General features: G+C 40.7%; 1 protein-coding gene across 1 annotated transcript in view; it reads right to left on the minus strand.

Moving 5' to 3' along the window:
• Positions 1 to 20,788, minus strand: part of SVEP1 (sushi, von Willebrand factor type A, EGF and pentraxin domain containing 1) — a 115,556-nt gene that overhangs the window by 70,691 nt on the left and 24,077 nt on the right. Inside the window, exons 5-16 of the mRNA XM_063129193.1 lie at positions 20,266 to 20,445; positions 16,364 to 16,561; positions 14,097 to 14,215; positions 12,661 to 12,790; positions 11,392 to 11,499; positions 10,453 to 10,584; positions 9,512 to 9,706; positions 5,039 to 5,160; positions 4,536 to 4,644; positions 3,154 to 3,345; positions 2,638 to 2,871; positions 583 to 744 (exon numbers count right to left, since the gene is read on the minus strand). Of these exons, the coding sequence (XP_062985263.1) occupies positions 583 to 744; positions 2,638 to 2,871; positions 3,154 to 3,345; positions 4,536 to 4,644; positions 5,039 to 5,160; positions 9,512 to 9,706; positions 10,453 to 10,584; positions 11,392 to 11,499; positions 12,661 to 12,790; positions 14,097 to 14,215; positions 16,364 to 16,561; positions 20,266 to 20,445 (1,881 nt within the window). The remainder of the gene's footprint in view (positions 1 to 582; positions 745 to 2,637; positions 2,872 to 3,153; positions 3,346 to 4,535; positions 4,645 to 5,038; positions 5,161 to 9,511; positions 9,707 to 10,452; positions 10,585 to 11,391; positions 11,500 to 12,660; positions 12,791 to 14,096; positions 14,216 to 16,363; positions 16,562 to 20,265; positions 20,446 to 20,788) is intronic.

A 20,788-nucleotide genomic window follows, 5' to 3' on the forward strand; every position in this document is an offset into this window, starting at 1 on the left:
AATCCCAACAAAAGAATCGTGTGTGTGTGGTATTTGTGGCTGCATTACACATTTCTTTTCCAATGACTGGCGTTCAACCCAGTCTCCTAGACTTGAAAAGGCAGCTCAGTACCCTTGGTGGTAACATGAAGGGCTGCTCCCATTCTGTATATTTGGGGTGGGGGTGGAATTGGGCATTCCCCAATGATAAAGGTAATTCTTGGCATTCTAATATTCTTCAAGAAGTGAAGTGTATGGGAGTTTCTAATTCACACATTTCTCTATCCGTTGCTGCTATTTTATAAATAAACCAGGTCATTACTTTAAAAAGAGAATACAAATTAACAAATAAATTTAGTATAGTCTTGCATTCTTATAGATATGGATAAGAGATCTTTATTTTAAAACATTTAGGTCCAGTGTCTCCAAAAATTCAAAACAGCTTATAAATACAAGGCTTTATTTTATTTTTTTAGATTATTATTATTATTTATTTATATAGCACCATCAGTGTACATGTAGATGATAAGTGCTTATTTGTTGGAATGAAAAGATATGTTCTAGCTGATTAAAACTGTTATTACATGATTGCTAACCTCTCACCTTTACATTCTGAGACACTTCTGGAATGGAGATATTCGGTGTAGCTAGCAGTTGGGCAATTCTTACATTCTAACTGCCCTTCTTCATCCTGGTAAGATCCAATCCAGCAACTTTCACATGCGTAATGTTCCAGCGAGTAATAGGTACCCAAAGGGCAGTTAACTGCGATTTAATAAGATGAAATATGACATAAGAAGGTTAGCCATGGAACATGTAATTAAGACCTTATCTATACTAGTTGTCTACCATGGGCTAGTTCTCAAATAGCAGATAACAGCAAATAACAAGATTACACGTACGGTTCACATAACTGATTGCTCCTCCTATAAGTAGAAAAACTAGACTGAAGGATGACTAGCTGAAGCTAAGAATGAACTTATCAATATCGGGATGAATCAAAATACAGATAATGGCTGGGATCCAACTAATACTGACTGATACGGAATGAGGTGTCACCAATACATGGATGATACTGAGCTATATGTCTTCTTTTCATAAATACAGGTGAGGCAATGGTGTTCTGAATCAGTGCCTGGATGCAGTAATGGACTGGATGAGGGCCAATAAACTCAGACTCAGTCCAGGTAAGACAGATGTAGTAATAGTGGGTGATTCGTCTGATTGGCTAAGTGATGTTCAACCTATTCTGGAGGGGGTTGTAAAGGAGATAGAGATTAAAGGAACAGATTCATAGTTTTGGGGTGTTCTTGGATCCAGCATTTACAGCAGAGGTACAGGTGGACTTGGTGGCATGGAGCACCTTTCATCAGATTAGGCTGGTATACCAATTATGTTCTTATCTGGACAGAGATAGCCTAGTTACAGTTATCCATGCTCTGGTAAACCTCTCCTCTGGATTACTGCAATGTGTTATATGTGGGTCTGCCTTTGAAAATGGTTTGGAAACTTTAGCCATTTCTGGGCCTGATTCAAAGTGCTAGTATTTATATTCAAAGCCTTAAATGGCTTGGGGCCAGGTTATCCGAAGGATCATCCCATCCCATATATACCTGCCTAGACCCTAAGATCATCTTCAGCAATCCTTCTCCCAGAGCCCCCACCCCCCAAGGAAGTGAGGTGGGTGGCTACTAAGAAGAGAGCCTTTTCTGTTGTGGCACCCCAGTTGTGGAATGAGCTTCCCAGAGAGACTTGCCTGGTGCCTACGTTGTGCTCTTTTCGGTGCCAGGTGAAGACCATCTTATTTTCCAGGGCATTTTAGTCATTCCGTTTCTGTTGTTTTAAATCTGTTACTGTATTTTAAATATTTTCTACTGCTGCTAGTTTTTACTTGGTTATTATTTTATATTATACTGTAGTTTTAAACTTTTATATTGTATTTAATTGCATTGTATTTTACGGTTTTAATTCTTGTGAACTGTCCAGAGAGCTTTGGTTACTGGGTGGTGTGGAACTTTAATAAATAAATAAATAAAATCATTTCTTCCAAAGTCTTCTGAAGGATGGGGAGGGGGCGATTTCCAGTGATTGCCCTTCCACACTGAAGCCCCCCCCCAATCTGTTTGTGAGAGTTGGGATTGCTGGAGTAAGTAGCTATTTGGAAGGCAAAGAAGGCAGCAAGAAGAAGGGAGACTTTCTAGAAGTTGTCCCCTCTCCATTTTACTGACTTTCATTGGGGAACTAGTTAGATTCCATCCAATAAATGTCTGAGATCACAGGAAAAGCACTGGAATTCATCAGGGAAAAATAAATGTTGCTATACAGTAAAACATTATGTATCTATGTAGAACACAGCACCAAAATATCTGAATCCATGCAAAGAAATTGAATAGTTCTATTCTATAGAAATTGAATTTGCATGTTCTAGATTGTCCCTTTTAAAGCAGAAAGAGTTGACTTGAACAGCATGAACTGCAAATTATAAAGATTCACTGATACGGTTTTAATTCACCTTAGAATATTGGGGTGATGGTGGTAGTATAAATATGGAATACAATAAATGTATTGTGCTATTTTAATGTATTATAACATATCATAACGTATTAAAATATTTATTAAGGAATAAAACAACAGGACTTAAAATTGAATTTTGCTTACCGCACATTCGGCCCCTTAGGACGGAGCCTGGCCTGCAAAACAGGAAGGCCTTTTCAGCTTCTAGTGAGTTGGTATCAGCTACAAGCAATTCAGAAGAAAACTGAAAAGAATACATTGGATCCTTATTGAGAGTCCTTTTCAGGCGGTTTGTGATAGTCTCTAGTGTTTTTAGAAGACGTTTTTGGTTCTCTGCTTCCAATGTATCATTTCGTTCATCAGGCAGTGGTACACTAGCTGGGATTAGGAAAACAAACAAACCAACAAACCTCATAGTTACACACAAAGGCTTTTCAGAGTTCACTGCCGCAATGTACCATAAGAGCAGATAGAACAAGCATGTAAAAATCCTGCAATACACAAGTTGTCAGACATCATTCTACATACAGGGACAAAACAACATGCTACTTAAAATACGCACAAAACTCCATCCCATTTCAAAATTAGGCACAGTAAGAAGTATTTTACTTGATAAATAATATTTTTAAATAATGGAATAGGAGGGCTTTTTTTTCTTACCAGTGATATTAAAAATTAACTTTATTTTATGATCTGACATTGGCACATTCGTTTTTTTGTGTCTTTTGATCCGTGAGTGTGCCACATCCACAGAATCTGATAGTGGTTTGGGTTGTTCCACTTCAGGAGCCACTTCAAGGAAATCATCGTAAGAATAATCTAGCCGATTTGCTGCACCCCAGCCACCGGGACCTGACGGTCATCAGTAAAAAGAGGAGACATTGCAATGAAAATCAGCAACAACTATCATGGATGCCAACAGATGTATAAAGTATTGTTACATTGCTTTTAAAAAATAAAGGAAAAGACCTAGCATCATGTACAGATCTGAGCTCACACTTCTCTGGGTCACATGTATACACAGGGTAGGAATGATCAGGATCTTAATTCAGATTTCCAGCCGAGGTAAGCATAAATAGGGGCTAACTACACATTACAGGCAAATTAATGTAACAGAGCCCTAACAGTTTAAAAAAAAAGAAAAAAGGAGAAACAGCTTTGGGAAGGGAGGAATTTGGAATGAAGGAATGGCAGTAGGATTAACTTTTGCCCTGCTTTCCATTTCTCCACTCCAAATCACCACCACTTTTCTTCCTCCAAAGTTCCAAACATGTGCTTACATAGATTTGTTAGCTAGATCAAAGTTCTGAGTCAGGATTGCTATAGGGAATAAGCTAGAAGTTTCTTCCTCCATTAAGCTATGGAGGGAGCAATCCTATGGCCCGTAGACAGAGTTGGGGGGGGAGCACAGGATAGTTTAAATTCCTGGATCTGAGGTTGGAGACACTGCTTCAACCTCAGAGCCAGGAATCCGAGCTTCCTGCCCTGTCCCAGCTGGCATGGAGAAAATAGCGCCAGCTGCCTTTGCGAATTCAACAGTGTTCCAGTGGGAGGGGCGGGGAGTAGGTACATCAGCTCACACCATATTCCCAGGCCTTTCCTGCCTCTTCTCCTCCTGCTATGCAGAGCCCCAGCTAGATGGGTGAAAAATCTCATCTAGCTAAAATGCTGAGTGGGAGGAGCGCATAAGTGAAGAACGCCTCTGTTGCTCCTTTCGCTATGCATTGAATGGCTGTAAGCCTCCGAGTTTGGAGGCTTACGGCCATCCCAATAGGACTGAGCCCTTAGGAGGTTTATTCATTTATTTATTACATTTATATCCCATCATTTTTTTCTCCAAGGAACCCAAGGCAGCATACATAATCCTCCTCCTCCTCCTCCTCTCCATTTTATCCTCACAACAACAACCCTGTGAGGTGGGTTGGGCTGAGAGTCTGTGACTGGCCCAAAGTCACCAGTGGGTTTCCATTGCTGAGTGGGGACTAGAACCCGGATCTCCCGACTCCCAGTCTGACACTATAGCAACAAAATCATTAACTTACCAATTGCAAAGCCATTTTCATAATCATAATTATATTCTAAGCAATGTTTCTGTGGGAAATCCTCCAGCCTACAGTCAACGTCACCAACATCATTGCAAAATGATGGAACCTGTAAACCAGATTTAAAGAAATAATAAGAAAAACTAGCATTCAAAATGTCAACACACCACCTTCTCGCCTTCTTTAGATAGCCATACAAAGCTTTAATTTCACTGACATTAGCTTTTAAATGTCCTGTTCCAATTCAGAAATAAATCTGTTCTGTTAGCCAGTAGCCTTTATACATTGAAAGGTAGTAAACAGGCTTGATTTGGAAATATAAACACATCATTCAAGCAGTATGAACTATTATAACAATTAAACAAGTGCCTGTGTTAGAACTGTAAAAGTGAAAATTTACTTCTGAAAAAGATAGTTTTTCCATTGTATATTCTGTGTCCAACATTTTGAGGTAAAGCAATTCATTCATTAAATGATTTTAAAATGATGCATTACTAACCCACCATTTTACCAAGTGCACTCTGAAAAGCTTCCACAAAATTTTTAAGAAGGTTGCTGTCATCACATCGTGTTGCTTTGTACAGCATCTCAAAGGATTTGAAACCATGATTTGCCAAACGATTCACTGAAAAACGTTGGGGAAAGATTATAGTGTAACTGCTGCAGAAAAGTATATTAGAGTGTATGTTTGTACTAGATTATGTTAAATACGTTGCATTAAAACTTTCTGGTATCATTTGCATTAGCAAGCAATTAAGAAGCTGGGGACATTACTCTTATGGCAAAATGCATTTAACTATTGTCATTGTTTGTATTGGGACAGTTATCCCAATCACACATTGTAGGAGCTACTTAATGTCAGGCAAGGTGCAATCCTAAATATACTTTCTTGGGGGGAAATGGGCATATGCATTTGTTATTTTTTAAAAAAGCCCAGCACTGAACCAGCACATTTCCAAGTAAATGTGCTTCAAATCAGGATCCATATTTCAAACAATTAAGAAGAAAAGGCTTTTGCTGACATTCCAATATTTACTTAATAGCTAGGGATCCGATCCAGTTCCTCCCCTTGGAAAGTCACTGTAGAGGTCAGCAGGAAAGGGAGAGAATAATTTGACCAGGGGACTAGAACATCCCCTAAGTCTCTCTTAAATTATACAAGCATGATTTTATTTATTCACATAGAAATAATTCCAACAATTACGCCATAACTAGCATCCCAGTCCTAACCATGTTTATGTGGAGCTAAGGATCGCTGGTTTATTTAGGAATCCAGGCTCCAGAATGAAGACCAGGTTTCTTTTAATAATGCAACGGAATCAACACTCTTTGACCATCAAATGACGTCTGAGATTTCCCAAATAATTGAATAATCAAAAGTTCAGATTCAGAGAAGTGTGGGTTACATAATACCAAGGAAGACTTACAGTAGTCAGAGTTAAAGGAGGCACAAGAAGAAACAGGGGTCAGGGACACTGCACCCAGTTGTACCCCTGCATACTGTTGATGTCATAACACAGGTAGAAATCTAAGTGTCAATGAAGGTACAAATTTGTGATATTGCCATGTAGAAACTAAAAATTATAGTTTCAGTAGGAATGGGCAACATGCAGCCCCATCCCAAAACCAAGCCCCTTGGTTTTTTTTAAAGGCATCTGGAGAGAACATTTTGACCTCATTAGTGCTCTGTAGCTACCATGGAGCACCAAAAGGGTCAAGTTTATCTTACAAACAAGCTATTTTGACCCTTTTGGTGCTCTGTAGCCACGCTGGATGCCATTATTATTATTGGTGCCATGTGAAGGGAAGACACACTGGGAGGGGGAGGTGTGGCTTGCAGTGGAGGCCCGGGGGACAAAAATGGCCTCCAGACGGACACAGTGTGATTTAAGTTTTCCTATTTTCTCATATTGTTTTCCCTGTATTATCTTATATTCACACGTATTCCCCTTAGATAGTTATATTACTTTTAATAACTTTCTATTAATTTGTCTCTTTCTCTCTTGTCTCTGAAATCATCCTTTAATTGGTTTCTATCAATAAAGATTGCTTTCCTATACAGTTCACTATGACCCTGTTCAGATGACATGCTAAACCATGGTGGTTAAGTATTTTGAGCTAAACATTATAGCTTAGAATGTCATGTGAACCATGACACACCATGTCGTGTGAACCATTCTTAGCTATGGTAGCTACACAGTGGTTGCTGCAAAATGGTTAGCGGCCTAACCATGGCTTAGTGTGTTGTCTGAATAGACCCATCGGGACTTTCCTCAATAAATCCATAACTTCATTTTAAACGTATGTGTATATCTTAACTCCACTCTTCATAAGATTCCAGATTCTCTCAGCCTCATAACAGGGAGAATAACAGGGTAATTAAATCTAACTCTATCAAGACTTCCTGAAGTTGCCCATTCCTACTTTTGGAAAATATGAAGGAAGGAGGCGGGGAGGGTATATAGCAGGAGTAGGCAAACATTCTTTGGTGGAGGGCCACATTAGTGGGTGGCTGATCTGGTAGACATTATTTACTTAGACTTTCAAAAGGCTTTTGACAAAGACCCTCAGTGAGGACTCCTGAACAAACATTAGCAGTCATGGGATAAGAGGAGAGGTCCTCTTATGGATCAGTAAAGGGTTAAAGAACAGGAAGCAAAGTGTAGGAATAAATGGACAATTTTCACGGAAGTAAATAGGGGGGGGTCTCACGGGGAATCTGTATTGGGACCAATGCTTTTCAACTTGTTCATAAATGATCTGAAATTAGGAGCGAGCAGTGAAGTGGCCAAGTTTGCTGATGACACCAAATTATTTAAGGTGGTTAAAACCAAAAGGGATTGTGAGGAGCTCCAAAAGGAAGTCTCTCAACTTGGGCTATGGCGATTAAAATGGTAAATGTGGTTCAATGTAGGGAACTGTAAAGTGATGTACACTGAGGCAAAAAATCCTAATTTCATATACAGTATGTACTGATGGAGTCTCAACTAGCAATGACTAAGAGAAAGGGATTTTGGGTTGTGGGGACAGCTCAAGGAAAACATTAACCTAATGTGCAGCTGCTATGAAAAAGGGAAATTCCATGCTCGGGATGATTAGGAAAGGAATCAAAAACAAAACCGGCTTTATTCAAATCTATGGTTGTGGCCAGACTTGGAATACTGTGTACAGTTTTGGACGCCACACTAATGGGACTAAGGGGCTATTTTCAAGGTGCCGGATTGGTGGCGGCTCCCTCCTCAACCTCGTGCTTTCCCTCTCCTGGGGCGGCAATGGGCAACCCCAACGTTGAGGATGGAGTGCGGAGTTTCTGGGCGACCATCTGGGTCCTGGAGCTGCCCCACCCTCTTCTGGTGGAAGACGACCAATCGCTGGCTGCCTTCCACCAGGCTCTGCCTCTGGGTTGGCCACGGAGCGACATTACAGGGTAGAAGCACAGTGTTGACATCGCTCCCTTTGAAAAAGTCAGGGTAACCCCCTGACTTTTTCAAATTGCAGCATCGTGGGGAAGCCCTTCAGTGACTGCAAAGTTGTGGATCTAACCGACAGGGTGCAGATCCACAGCCACCACGGGCCTTTCCCCATGTGTAGACAGACCCTAAGAGGAAAAGTTACAACTTTTGGGTCTTTGGGGCTTAGAGAAAAGAGAAGTAAGGAGGGGCATGATAGAAGTGTATAAATTTATGCATGATGTGGAGGAAGTGGATGAGATTTCTTCTTCTTCTCCCTCTCATAATACGAGAACCCAGGATTGTTCAGAGAAGCTAAATGGTGGGAGATTCAGGACAGATAAAAGGAAGTACTTCTTCACATGGTATATAGGTAAACTATGGAATTCGCTTCCATAAAATGTAGTGATGGCTCCCAACTTGGGACAGCTTTAAATCAGGATTAGACAAATTGATAGATATGTCTAAATCTGTACAATTCATGATATTTTGTATATTATTCCAGTAACAGACGCAGCATGCCTCTGAATACCAGTTGTTGGGGAATATGACCAAAAGGGTCCTGTTGTGCTCATGTCCTGTTTATAGGTTTCCTATGGGCGTGTGGTTTGCCACTGTGGGAACCTGGTACTGGATTAGATAGGCATTTGTCTCATCCAGCAGGACACTTCTTATGTTATTAACTTTCCACCCCACCACACACACATACACACAAACTCCCCTTCTTTCTCTCACACATACAGAGGCCTCTCTTACTTCCCTTCTGTCACATCCATGAAAATTCCCCCCCTCTGGATCTTCCTCAGGGCCTATAATGAGCTGCAGAGGATGATGCTCTAGCAGCTGCACTTTCTGTAGTAGGGCCTCTAAGCATGGGAGTTAGAGTGTTGTCAAGCAGATCCTCTAGTAGTCTCGCTTAGAGAACTGCTAAAGCATCGTCCTCTTGAGCTTGATACAGGCTCCAGGGAGGATCCTAGCAGCAGCCCTGATGATGCAGGCAAAATTTGCGACAGCAGAATGAATTTTGTGGTGGGCAGCTAGAACAGGCTGCAGGAGAGACCCACTCAGGTCTATATGTGGCACAGCGTGGAGGCCACCATAAACTACTCCCAAATTCCCAGTGATGCTCTCCCATTCATCAAAGAACTTGTATGCAATCGCAAGTTTTTCTGATCTAGTTATGTTCTCTAGGCCACCGCAAAACTATCCAAAAAAGGAAAGTAGTGGTTCATTTTTGCATGAAACATCTGCTAAGATGGGTAATTTAAAATGGGGCTCTATATGGCACCAGATACATGTACACATTGCTGAACAATACTATATGAAACAGTGTAATATGCACGTCTCTCATCTGAACTTCTATTATCCAAAGGCTTGGGTGATTGCATGACCACTAATTCATGTGCTTTGTCCCCATGAACCAAAACTCCTTCTGTAGGCATAATTCCCAATTCCTATTTCCTGTTTTCCTCAGTAGACAAAGAAAACACTAGATGCCTTAAAAACAAAATAAATAATAAAGCTTACAAGAACAGTCAGGCCACTCAGTAGAGTAAGGAGGATTCCAAATGCCATCTGCATAGGCACAATAATAGTTTTCATTGGAACCTGCTGTGAAGTCATATCCATCCATGCAATATAATGTGCAATTAACTCCTGTCTCATCTTCTATGCATTTAAAATCCCCATTCACTGGGGTAAAGGGAATTTCACAGGGCGAGCCTGAAAAACAAAAATGATAGCATTGGGCTTGCATGCTTCCTCCTTGTGTGTGACATGCAAATCTCCCTTCATCTGGATATTGGACCTCACTACAGATGAGTGGATATCCCTCATTCCATTCCTTTATTGTTTCATGGGCTGCCTGGGCCCTGCCTTCCACTTGTTCTGAATGTTGGTTTAGCTAGGAGAATTTCCACAATTAATTCTAGAATCAGAACATGCAATTTCCCACAACTTCAGCTCATTTGCATCTTCTTCACCCTTTTCATCATCATCAACTTTATTATGGTCACCGACCAGACTTACCCCTTTTTTTTATATTAACAATCGGTATATACCCATTGCTAAATCTGGCAAAAAAGGAAACTTGATGTGACTTTTTGTGCAGCATTTCACTGATGTACACAATTCATAAATAGACTTCCCACAAAAAAACTGAAACAACTGTGTATGAGATTGCATTGATTGGGGTTTTTTTGCATATAGGTCCAGTGCGTATTTTCACATCATGGAGAGAAGAGTGTGAGGAACTGAAAAATTTTCTTAATGGCATGTGCACATTACTGTAAAATATTCAGTAGCGGGCGGGGCGGAACAAACAGAACAAAGGAGGATTCCTAATGACTCGGATCTTCTTTAGAAACAAGTCTGGATAACTTGGAATTCCAAAATCTGAATTCAGAGAATTCTGGAAGCATCCCTAATCTGTGCAAGTAATTTTAAATCAAAGCACTATCAAAACAAACCTCTGATGACAATGTAGAGCTCACAGGTCCTGTTATTTCCTGATGAGTCTGTTGCAGTATATTGCACCAGTGTCTCTCCTTTGGGAAAGAGATCTCTAGGTGAATGAGTTTTAGTTATTGTTAAGGCTGCTCCTAAAATAGTCATAGACAAAAAAAATAGAAGGCAGGTGTCATTCCAGTTGCAATGTTCTACAAGCCTGGAGCATTGCCAGCTCACAAGTCTCAACTCAAAATCATTGTTCTTGGCTTTAGATCCTTGAAATACAATCACAAATAATGTATTCTAGTTTCACTCAAATCCCAATGAAATCTGTGGCATATTTCAAGATGTTTTTGGGGTGAGCATGCTATGCATCCAAGCCTTAATATAATTATTTAAATAATTCTATAATGCCATTTGATCACAAGGACAACATGATGGATGAAATGACTTGTTCTACTCTAGTCCCATGCTTATTGCACACTTTTGTGTGATTAGAACAGATCTGTCTTATACTACTAAAATAATAATAACGATAATAATCTATATAGTGTCATGCCTATGCAATACACTTTATAGAATGTAATAATTTCTTATTTACTGTTTGAATGAAAAATGTGTAAACTAATATGGATTAAAATCACCGAGCTGTGCATTAAAATAATGAGAAATTCTATTGTTCTAAGAATGTTGGACACCTTTGAATGTGTTCTAAACGTTAATTAATACTTAATTATAATATCCTGAAATTTGTTTTGCAGAGATAAAAGCCAAATAGTGTTAATTCCACATTAATTAATACATAACAAAAGTTTTATCTTTAGATCTTACATTTCTTAATGCTTACCATGATAGTGTCTACAGAAATATGCTTTAAGTCCAAACTAATGCTCCAAATTATTTCTTGGGGTGTTTTCCCTCTCAATTTGTATGGCTCTTTCCCCACCAAAGTCACTCACCTGAGTTATCTGAAAACTGTGGTTCATCCCATGTTACTCTGTACTCTTTCTCGGCTACCTGAATTGGTGGTGGAGATCTGCATTTATCAATTACTGGAGGTTCAACGTCTAAATAATTTGAAGACATAGAAGGAAATTTGATCGCAAGGCAGCATAAAAATTTATACAAGAACACCAAGACAAACTCAGAGATGCCATGCATGTTTAGATAATTGCTCCCTGTGGAGTTGAAAATCATTACACCAGGAAATATAAACTATTTAACATCAATAAATGCAGCATGAATGCTTCTACATCATGTTTAAGACTGTAATACAAACAGTGAAAGGGCTGGCACTGCAACTTCCCCTAAAGCAGACATTTATCTGTCCCCCACTAGACATTGTACAGACCACGGCTGAAGATCCTAAGCATATGTGCACTGGCAAGACACTCAATGGAGTTAAGGAGACTGAAAGTTCACTGATGTGAGCTTTTGACTTCAGACATGTGTATTCAATAAGACTATTCACCTGATAAGAATCAGAAGACTGTTTTAATAGCATGGAATAGCGGGCCTTCTCTGCAGAAACATAAGCAGCTGGAACGTTGCCAGAATCCTTCCTGTATAGAACAACGAGGGCTCAACACAGCCGTGAAACCGCATCCTGACCGATGTCTCAGTGCAATCTTACAAGACCTCATCCACAAAATCCTGCAAACTGAACCACACCTGTCCCTCGTACCTGGCCAAACAGGATTAAAATGTGGGAAGGAAAGGGCTGGAGCAACTTCCCTATGAGGAAAGATTACAACGTTTGGGGCTTTTTAGCTTTAAAAAAGATGAGAAAAATGGGGACCTGATAGAGGTATATAAAGTTATGCATGTTGTGAAGAAAGTGGATAGAGAGATTTTTGCCCTCATTCTCATACTAGAATCCGGGGCCATCCAATAAGGCTGAATAGTAGGAGATTTAAGACAGGCAAAAAGAAGTACTAGGCAACAACCTGGTTCCCCGTTGTGGACCAATTTAAGTTTCTGAGCTCTTTTTAAAGGTAGCCCTGGGTGGAGAGCTTTCCAGCATCATGGTTCTTAAAAAAGCAGGAGGAGTTCCATTCCATGAGTAGAAGACACTGCGGATCTGTCTTCCCTTGGGGACTCACCAAAATGCCAGCCTGAGCATCTTTCAGAAAATTTGTATGACCCTCGTCTTTATTTATGCTACTTTTTGGTAGTCAAATTAAGCTGCTCTTTGTTGGGATGGGGTATCGTTTATCTGTAGCACTCACCAATAACTTTGATCCTGAAAGTGCAGCTTGCCTGGTTTCCAGATCTGTCAACTGCTGTATACGTGATGCCAACTTCCCCAATTGGGAAAAGGTAAGGTGGTATAAAAGCTGGAGTAACCTGAATTGACACCTGTAATGAGAACAAACTTTTTAGAGGCACATGGGACATTAAATATTGAATTCTTAGCCAAGTCTCAAAAATAAATGTTAGGAAATAGTTGCCAGTAGCCATTTTCAATGTGAAAAGGCTTATGTGAAGGAATTGGAAGCTACTTAACTGAATAAGCATGCATTGCTCTAATGGAAGAAAAAATGTTCTGTCCAACAGAAATGCCAGGTCTAAACAAGAGGCGATATTGCCATATATGAAAGGGACTGAATTTGTCTATTAAGCATTTACACTTTGGTGTTTGGGTGCACATCTATATTTTATTACTGTGATAACTGGTTCATAATTCTAGGATTTTCCTTCACATTAAGTTTAGTTTTGACATATTTTCCTTTCCCCCCTTTCTTTTCAATATTAGCCTCACTTTTTATTATTCTGAAAACACGGATATTTCACCCTTTGAGCACACTTGAGTGCTTATACTCAAACTACACATGACATCAATAACGTATATAGTTTTTCTTTTACTTAAAGCAGCTCTCCAGCTGCAATCCCCAATGGGAGACTGGCACCATAAAGGGGGACACTTTAATCCTTCCCTCTCTGCTAGTTTTCCATAGCCAAACTGGGAATCAGTCTGGAAAACCAGTGGGGGGATCTACACTACGGCTTTAAAGTGCTTTAAAGCACTTTTAAAACGTTTTGAAAACTGTATATGCAGTGTGTCCTGGGCCCCAACAGTTGTCAAAACTGTTATAAAGCGCTTTAAAGCAGTAGTGTAGATCCTGCCCAGCAATGAGAAAAGAGCTAAGATGCCCCTCTTTCCACACCAATCTCCCATTGGAGACTGCAGTTTGTGCAGCTCTTTAGGTAAAGATCGAAAATAAAATAAACATGAGTGCCACACTCTGTGTCTTCTATACAGTTCCTTCATACATGAAACAACACATAAGATCTCGCTGTACACAAATAAAAAGCATCTTTACTGTTGTTTTTGAATGCCTGGGATCCCAATGGACATGAAAAAAGCATTCCATGTAGACCAGTGGAGTAAATCTATGCTGCTACTTTCTTGAGCAGGATGTGTCAAGAATGCTGAAATCCTACTTTCACTACTAGTGCATTGGTTAAGGAGACTACTCATATGTGCAGCTTAATGCTAGAGTTGATGCCTTATAATAATAAGAATCAAAACTGGAATTCTTTGCACTTATAGTCTGGTTTTGAGAATTCAAGGCACTTCATAGTCATTATCTCAGTAATTTAGAACATATAAATTGGGCCTGAAAATGTTTACATCAAGTTAGAAGTCCTATTATTTGCTTACCTCATCTCTAGAGTTATCATTTGCATCTGGAACCTGCCAGGTAATGTTTGCAGAATTCTGGTGTTCAAGAGTAGAAGTTTCAATGTCACCAGGACAGCTAATTTTGGGGGGTTCAATGTCTGTAGCAGAAAGCCAGAAAAGCCAGTCTAGAGCATGTATTTTCGAAGCTATTCTAAAAATGATACCATTTCTTTTTCCCCACAAGAAGCATGCCTTTATGTCTTGATTTGTAAAACGATCCATTACCCACACTGAAGTTACTAGCCATAACCTGAACAGAGGTTTCTGTCATTCAAATCCACACTTTATATTTTAACAAAACAGTACCATTTTCTCTCTGCATTATGAGAGATAAGGAGAACACACACATAAACATACAAACACATACACACACATGCTTTATGTCTGTTTACAGAAACGGAGTATTAGGCCTATTGTCATCCCAAATTGCATATAAATTTTATTATAATCTTCATGTAAATCAAGAAAAAGCAGGGCCTAATCTACACTAAGCAGGATATTACACTATGAAAGCAGTATGAAAACAGTATACAAAAGGCAGGAGCCACACTACTGCTTTATAGCAGTATTGAAGTGCATTGAACTGTTGGGGCCCATTGATACAGACCATATATACCACTTTCATAGTGCTATATTCTGCTTGGTGTGGCTCCTGTCTTTTATATACTGCTTTCATAGTGCAATATCCTGCTTTGTGTAGATTAGGCCCAAGATAAACTAGGCAGAAACATGACTCGAATCTTTGTCCTGAGTTTAACCCCTCACACATTTAGGAGAACATATGAAGAGTGTTCATATTATTATTTATTATTTATTTACAATATTTATATACTGCTCCCCATTCAAAATTTTGGAATGGTGTACAAGATAAAATAAAAACAGAATAAAAACACATTAAAATACATATTTTTAAATTATTTTAATATCTGTCACTGTTTTCTGTATTTTTTTACAAAAATGAACTCTGACATAAATGTTCAGAACAGGATCAGAACAGTTAATTTTCTCCTCTTTATATTTAACTGTGCATGATTATCAATAGACAATTAAATCTCCAGTTCTACAGAAGAACCATTTAATCTTCTTGACATGGAGCCTATCCAAAGCTTTACAGTATGATTAGTTTATTACTGCAATTCTCTTTGATTTATACTCTTCATTTTCATCGGGCAAGCAAAAAATATCACTCAATTCTGAAGTCATTCCAACCTTAAAGGCCATAAATAACTTCATGTCCAACACCAGTATTATATACGTATGATCAAATATCTAGCAACATACATTATTTAGCAATCACATATCCATAATTAAAAGAGAAAAAAACAAATGCAAATTTAATTTAAACACTATTGCATTTCTGGTGAGAGTCCTGACATGAATGGCTTGACTAGTGTGATGTCTTAGGCCTTTGCTAGACCTACCTGTAAATCCGGGCCTGACCAGGGAAGATCCTGCGATGCAAATATCGCAGGATCTCGCCCTAGTCTACATGCGCCCATTTTTTTTGTTTTCAGGAGGGGCTGGATGAGCAAGAGTGCTCCTGCACAAAGGTAAGGTGTTGAGTTTTTTTTTTTAAATCCCAATTCCCCCATCCGTGACCTCCCTCCCCTCGTCAGCGATCTCCTTCTCCCGTCCGCGATCTCCTTCCACCCGTCTGCGATCTCCTTCTGTCCTCGATCTCCTTTCCCCCCGTCCGCGATCTCCTTCCCTGGCCCCGATGGGCGCAGCGCTCCTGGGGAGCACTGCGCCCCGTCCGCGGCTCTTCACGAGTAATTGCAAGGAGCCGGGAAAACCACTTGTTAGAGGTGCCACATGCTAGCGGTCTCGGGCTCAGCCCAAGACAGCAAAAAATATTGGGCTACAAATGGTGCCCGTTATCCCAGGGCAAGGGAGGGTTGATCCTTCCCTGAGCCCAGGATCCCCTGTGTGTCATCTGGATGCACAGGGATGATCCCGGGGTTCACCCCGGGATAAATGCTGGTCTAGCAAAGGGCTTAGATAGTTTTTGTTGCCCAAGGAACAAAGTACTTTGCACCACAGCTTGTGTGACAGACAGGGATGGGAGAACCAGGGATGTTAAAACTCACCAAAATTTTCTGAACATCACTTAATCACTTAGAAGCTCAGTTCTGCTCACTCCTGTTTTTTCAAACTTACTACTCACGATTTGCCCAACAATCTCTTCCCCCAATTCTTATCTTCTCTCTCTTTTTTTTTTTAAAAGGAAATTATCATAAAATCCATACCTTTACAGAAAGCTGTCTTTACATTTTCACTCCACCTCCCAGTTGCTAAACACCTCAGTTCTTCTCTAACTCCAGACAAAAGGAATCCATTGGGACAACTGAACCTGCACACAGTTCCATACTTGGAAGGCTCAAGCCCACAAATATGTGGGTGAACAGTCACATGTTTTGGTTTCTGGAAGACAGGGCAACGTATTTCTAGAGGAAGGAAGTATTTGAACGTTAATGGATGCAGACAGAATTCAGGCGTAATATTTTATCACCCAATAGCACAAATGCTGATTTACGTTACATAGAAGAGGAAATCTATGAAACTGAGTTGGAGGCAAGGATCACTGAAGGCCAGCAAGATATAGGAAGGTGTCTAGGTTTTTTCTCCTCCGAAATTTGAAAGTGCTGCTGTTGTCGATCAGAGGATTGGCTGAAAGGATGCTTTAAATTTGTCCCACATGCTCCTGTCAACCCAACATTGTATGAGAGAGCCAAAGGGTGTTGGATGATGGAGCTGTAATCGAATTAGAACTTAGCTCAGCTCTTGCTTCCTCTTCAGCCTTACCATTGTGGATGGGAGCAGGCAATAATAAACAATAATAATAATAAATTCATTTCTTACCCACCTCTCTATTCTGATCGAGGCGGGGAACAACAACAAACGATAAAATACATAAAACTGAATTAAAACATAATATACATTGTTAAAAAGTGTGGAAGGAGATGCTGAGTCTGCAACTGGAGCTAGGTTCAGTGTCTGGTCTTCCTTCTCTCTTCCCCCACATCCACTCTGAAGCAGAAGAGGGAGTAAATGCTGAGCTACAATCTTTCTGAGATGCGCTGCTGCAGCCCCCACCCCCACTTTATGGGCTTGTCTACATCATATGGTGTAGAGGGAGGGAGGTGGGACAATCCCGGACATACATGCTTCCAGGATCAGTGCAGGGTTTCCAGACATGGCGTGTGATGTTCTGGGAGGAAGAGGACGTAGCACCCGCCATTTTTTTAATTGGAAAAGACTCCATCCCACCCCCAGTTCCTGGCTCCTTACGAGGAGCTGGGACGAAAATGGGATGCCTGGCCACACGTCCCACGGCCTCTGGATCATCCCGGGACCGTGTGGAAAGTCGGGATAGAAGGGTAGGGCGATATCCCGGGGAAAGGGAGGGATCATCCCTCCCAGCCCCCGGGATGCCCTGTGCGTCATTTGGATGCACATGGATGATCCCAGGGCAATCCCGTCTAGCCATGCCCTATGTCTTTCCATACACCCAGAAAGGACAGGAGGAGAACATCTTGTGGGGAGCCTCTCATTGTTTGCCTTGGCATGTTATCAGCTAGCCAGGGATGCTGAGGGGCCAGTTTCTGAAGTTTGGGAGTAGCTTCTTCAAAAATTGATATCTTGAACAAATCTTCTTATGTGCTCTTTACCTTAACAAATGAAGGACGTGTTTGCAAGTGTGATTAAGAGCCAAACGAGACATTGCTTTAAAGGAGTAAATAGTTTCTCTGCCTTTTTTTCATTTTTATTCTACAGCAGGTAGAGGGAGGGCAATCTAGATTTTAAAAGCTTACCCCCACCCCATGGCAGATCTATATTAGGAGCCCTGGGCCTACTCTAGAGTTAAAGGGGGTGGAGATGTGATTTCTAGACACACATTTAAAGTAATGTCTGTTTTGGTACGTAGTGGCGGATTACTGCTGCACAGAAACTAGCAAAGCCTGTAGATAAATCTGAAGTCCAACAATATATAATAGCTGCCAAAAACAGCAGTAGGAATTAAATGTATTGCATTGTTCAGGACCACATATTTATGCATAGTTACATCAATAGTGTCCGATTTGTTTATCGCTATGGACACAATGAAAGCCATTGAAAGCATATCCTGGATAAGCTAAATCCCAATATATTTTAGACAGATGAACTTAATCATGCATTATGCATTTTTCACCAATTCCATATTATTATTTTTTGTAATATTAGAAGCTTATTAATTTAAAAAATGCACAAACCTTTATCTTAAATTCCAAGGACTTATTTTAACATGTTACCGTTTCCAAGCTGTTATAACATATAAGGCCACAATTTCTTTCAATTTTTTGCCTGCAGTTCTGTAAGTTAGAAACCATTTGTTTCCTTAAGAGGGCATGTCTAGACCAGGGGAAGGAGGGGGGAGGATCTTGCGATAATATTCTGCTCGTGAGATCCTCCCCTTTGGATAGACGAATGATTGACATCCTGGGGGGAATGAGGAATGTCACGCCCACCATTTTTCTTTAACAGACAATGAGCGCATGTGCGCTTTGATGGAAAAGTAAAGGTTTTCTTTTTTAAAAAAACCCACAGCCAATTCCGCTCCCCTCACCCCACCCCCGATGGGCATGGAGCACCTGAAGAGTTCCGTGCCCGATACCCGGTTCCTTGTGTTTACTTGTGAGGAGCTGGGATGAAACCAGGATGGGCGCCCACACCTTCTGAGGTCTCGGGATGTTCCCGAGGCTGCAGGAAAGATCAGGCTAAAGGGGCATGTCTAGACGAGTATTTATCCCAGGGATTGCCCCAGGATCATCCCTGTGCATCCACATGACGCACAGGGGATCCCGGGGGCAGGGAGGGACAATCCCTTCCTTTCCCTGGAATAACGGGCACCACTTTTATCCCGACTTTTCCTGCGGTCTCGGTATGATCCTGAGACCGTGGGAGGTGTGGGCCGCTGTCCCAGTTTTGTCCTGGGTCCTCGTGAGAAACTGCGAGGAACCAGGCACGAAGCTCCTCAGGAGATCTGTCCCCATCGGGGGTGGGATGGGGGGAGTGAGAGTTTTTTTTTTTTTTAAAAAAATACCTTTTTCGCTGGAGCGCTCCTGTGCTCACTTCCAATAAAAAACAAAAACAAAATGGCGGGTGCGAGGTTCTCTTCCTCCCGGGATGTTGTGTGCCACATGTAGACTAGCTATGTAGTCTAGCCATGCCCAAGGTGTCCCAAGATATCCCAGGGAAATGGAGGGATCATCCCTCCCTGCTCCCGGGCTCCCCTGTGCGTCATGTGGACACACAGGGACGATCCTGGGACGATCCCCGGGATATCGCCTGGTGTAAACCTGCCCTGAGTCTTACAGTTCTAAGGAATACCCACAACCCAATTTTTCTCAAACCTACATATGTAGCACACTTTTTAAAAAATGCTTGTGGGAGAAAACAATGAAAAGAAATGTAGTAAGTTGTGTGACAAATTGCATAGAAACTGTGAACAAACTTTGTTGTAATGAAGGATGTTTCCGGCCAAGTTTTTTTTTTTTTACAGTGCAACTGCACTGCCTCATTCATGGAATTTTACAGGAGATCCTGATGTTGTCGTCTTTAATTTGTAGCCCCCCTGTATTTTCTCACCACTTGTTCTGTTATTTTCCTACCAGAACAAATCCATTAAAGATGAAAAGATAGAATAGCTGTACAATGACTTTTGATTGTTAGTTCTAGGAGACCCCTGCCTGGAAGCACCCAAACACAGTTAACTAAAAATAAGCATGTGCATTTGCTTTGTAAAATATAATATTTCAAGGACCTTTTTGTTGTTGTTACAACTGTTAACATTTTGTGATGAGTATTTCGTTGGTTTAAAAATAACATTTTATGTCGAGTAGTATAGTTATATGGCTATGTCTGTACAGCTGTTTCTAAAAGTATATACCAGCCTTCCCCAACCTGGTACCCCCCAGATGTGTTGATCTACCATTCCCAACATCCAAAGCCAGCATCTCACACTGGCTGATGATGGTGGGAGTTTCATTGTAACACACCTGGAGGGTACCACATTCAGGAAGGCTGGTATATATCTTGAAAGGCAAGATAAATAACTAACAACAACAACAACAATAATAATAATAGTGAGACAGCAACATAAAATACATACCCACACACTTTGGTTCCTTCCCATCCCACTGGGCATTGCCTTGGCAGATGAGTTTGGAGTTGCCTTCCAGTTCATAGCCCTCATCACAGGTCACAAAGCACACAGTCTTATATGAGATCTCACTTAGTGAGCAATTAATATGCCCATTTTGAGGAGCAAAGAGCTTGGGGCATGTCCGAACTGAAAAGGTTAAAACAAGCATGTTAACATTTTTATTCTGGAAAGCAGTTGAGCAACTGATAGCATCCATTTCTCTTGGTAATTATGATTCCCCAATGAAATTACCCAATGAAACTATATGCAACAGTAGGGCCAAGACTTTCAAAAGTGTATTCAGATTTTAGCTGTTGAATCCCATGCATTTTATGGGTCAGAGAATGCATGTACAGTGGTTTCTGGAGACCTGATACCTCAAATGGTATCTAACTGCCACAATTACAAATAGATTAGGCAGGATGAAACTGAACCCAACGAAATGTCCTTTAGATGACTCAGCAAATGAGACAGAAAATGAAACTCCCTC

Source organism: Elgaria multicarinata, chromosome 6 (assembly GCF_023053635.1).
Source record: "Elgaria multicarinata webbii isolate HBS135686 ecotype San Diego chromosome 6, rElgMul1.1.pri, whole genome shotgun sequence".
NCBI classification, from domain to species: Eukaryota; Metazoa; Chordata; class Lepidosauria; order Squamata; family Anguidae; genus Elgaria; species Elgaria multicarinata.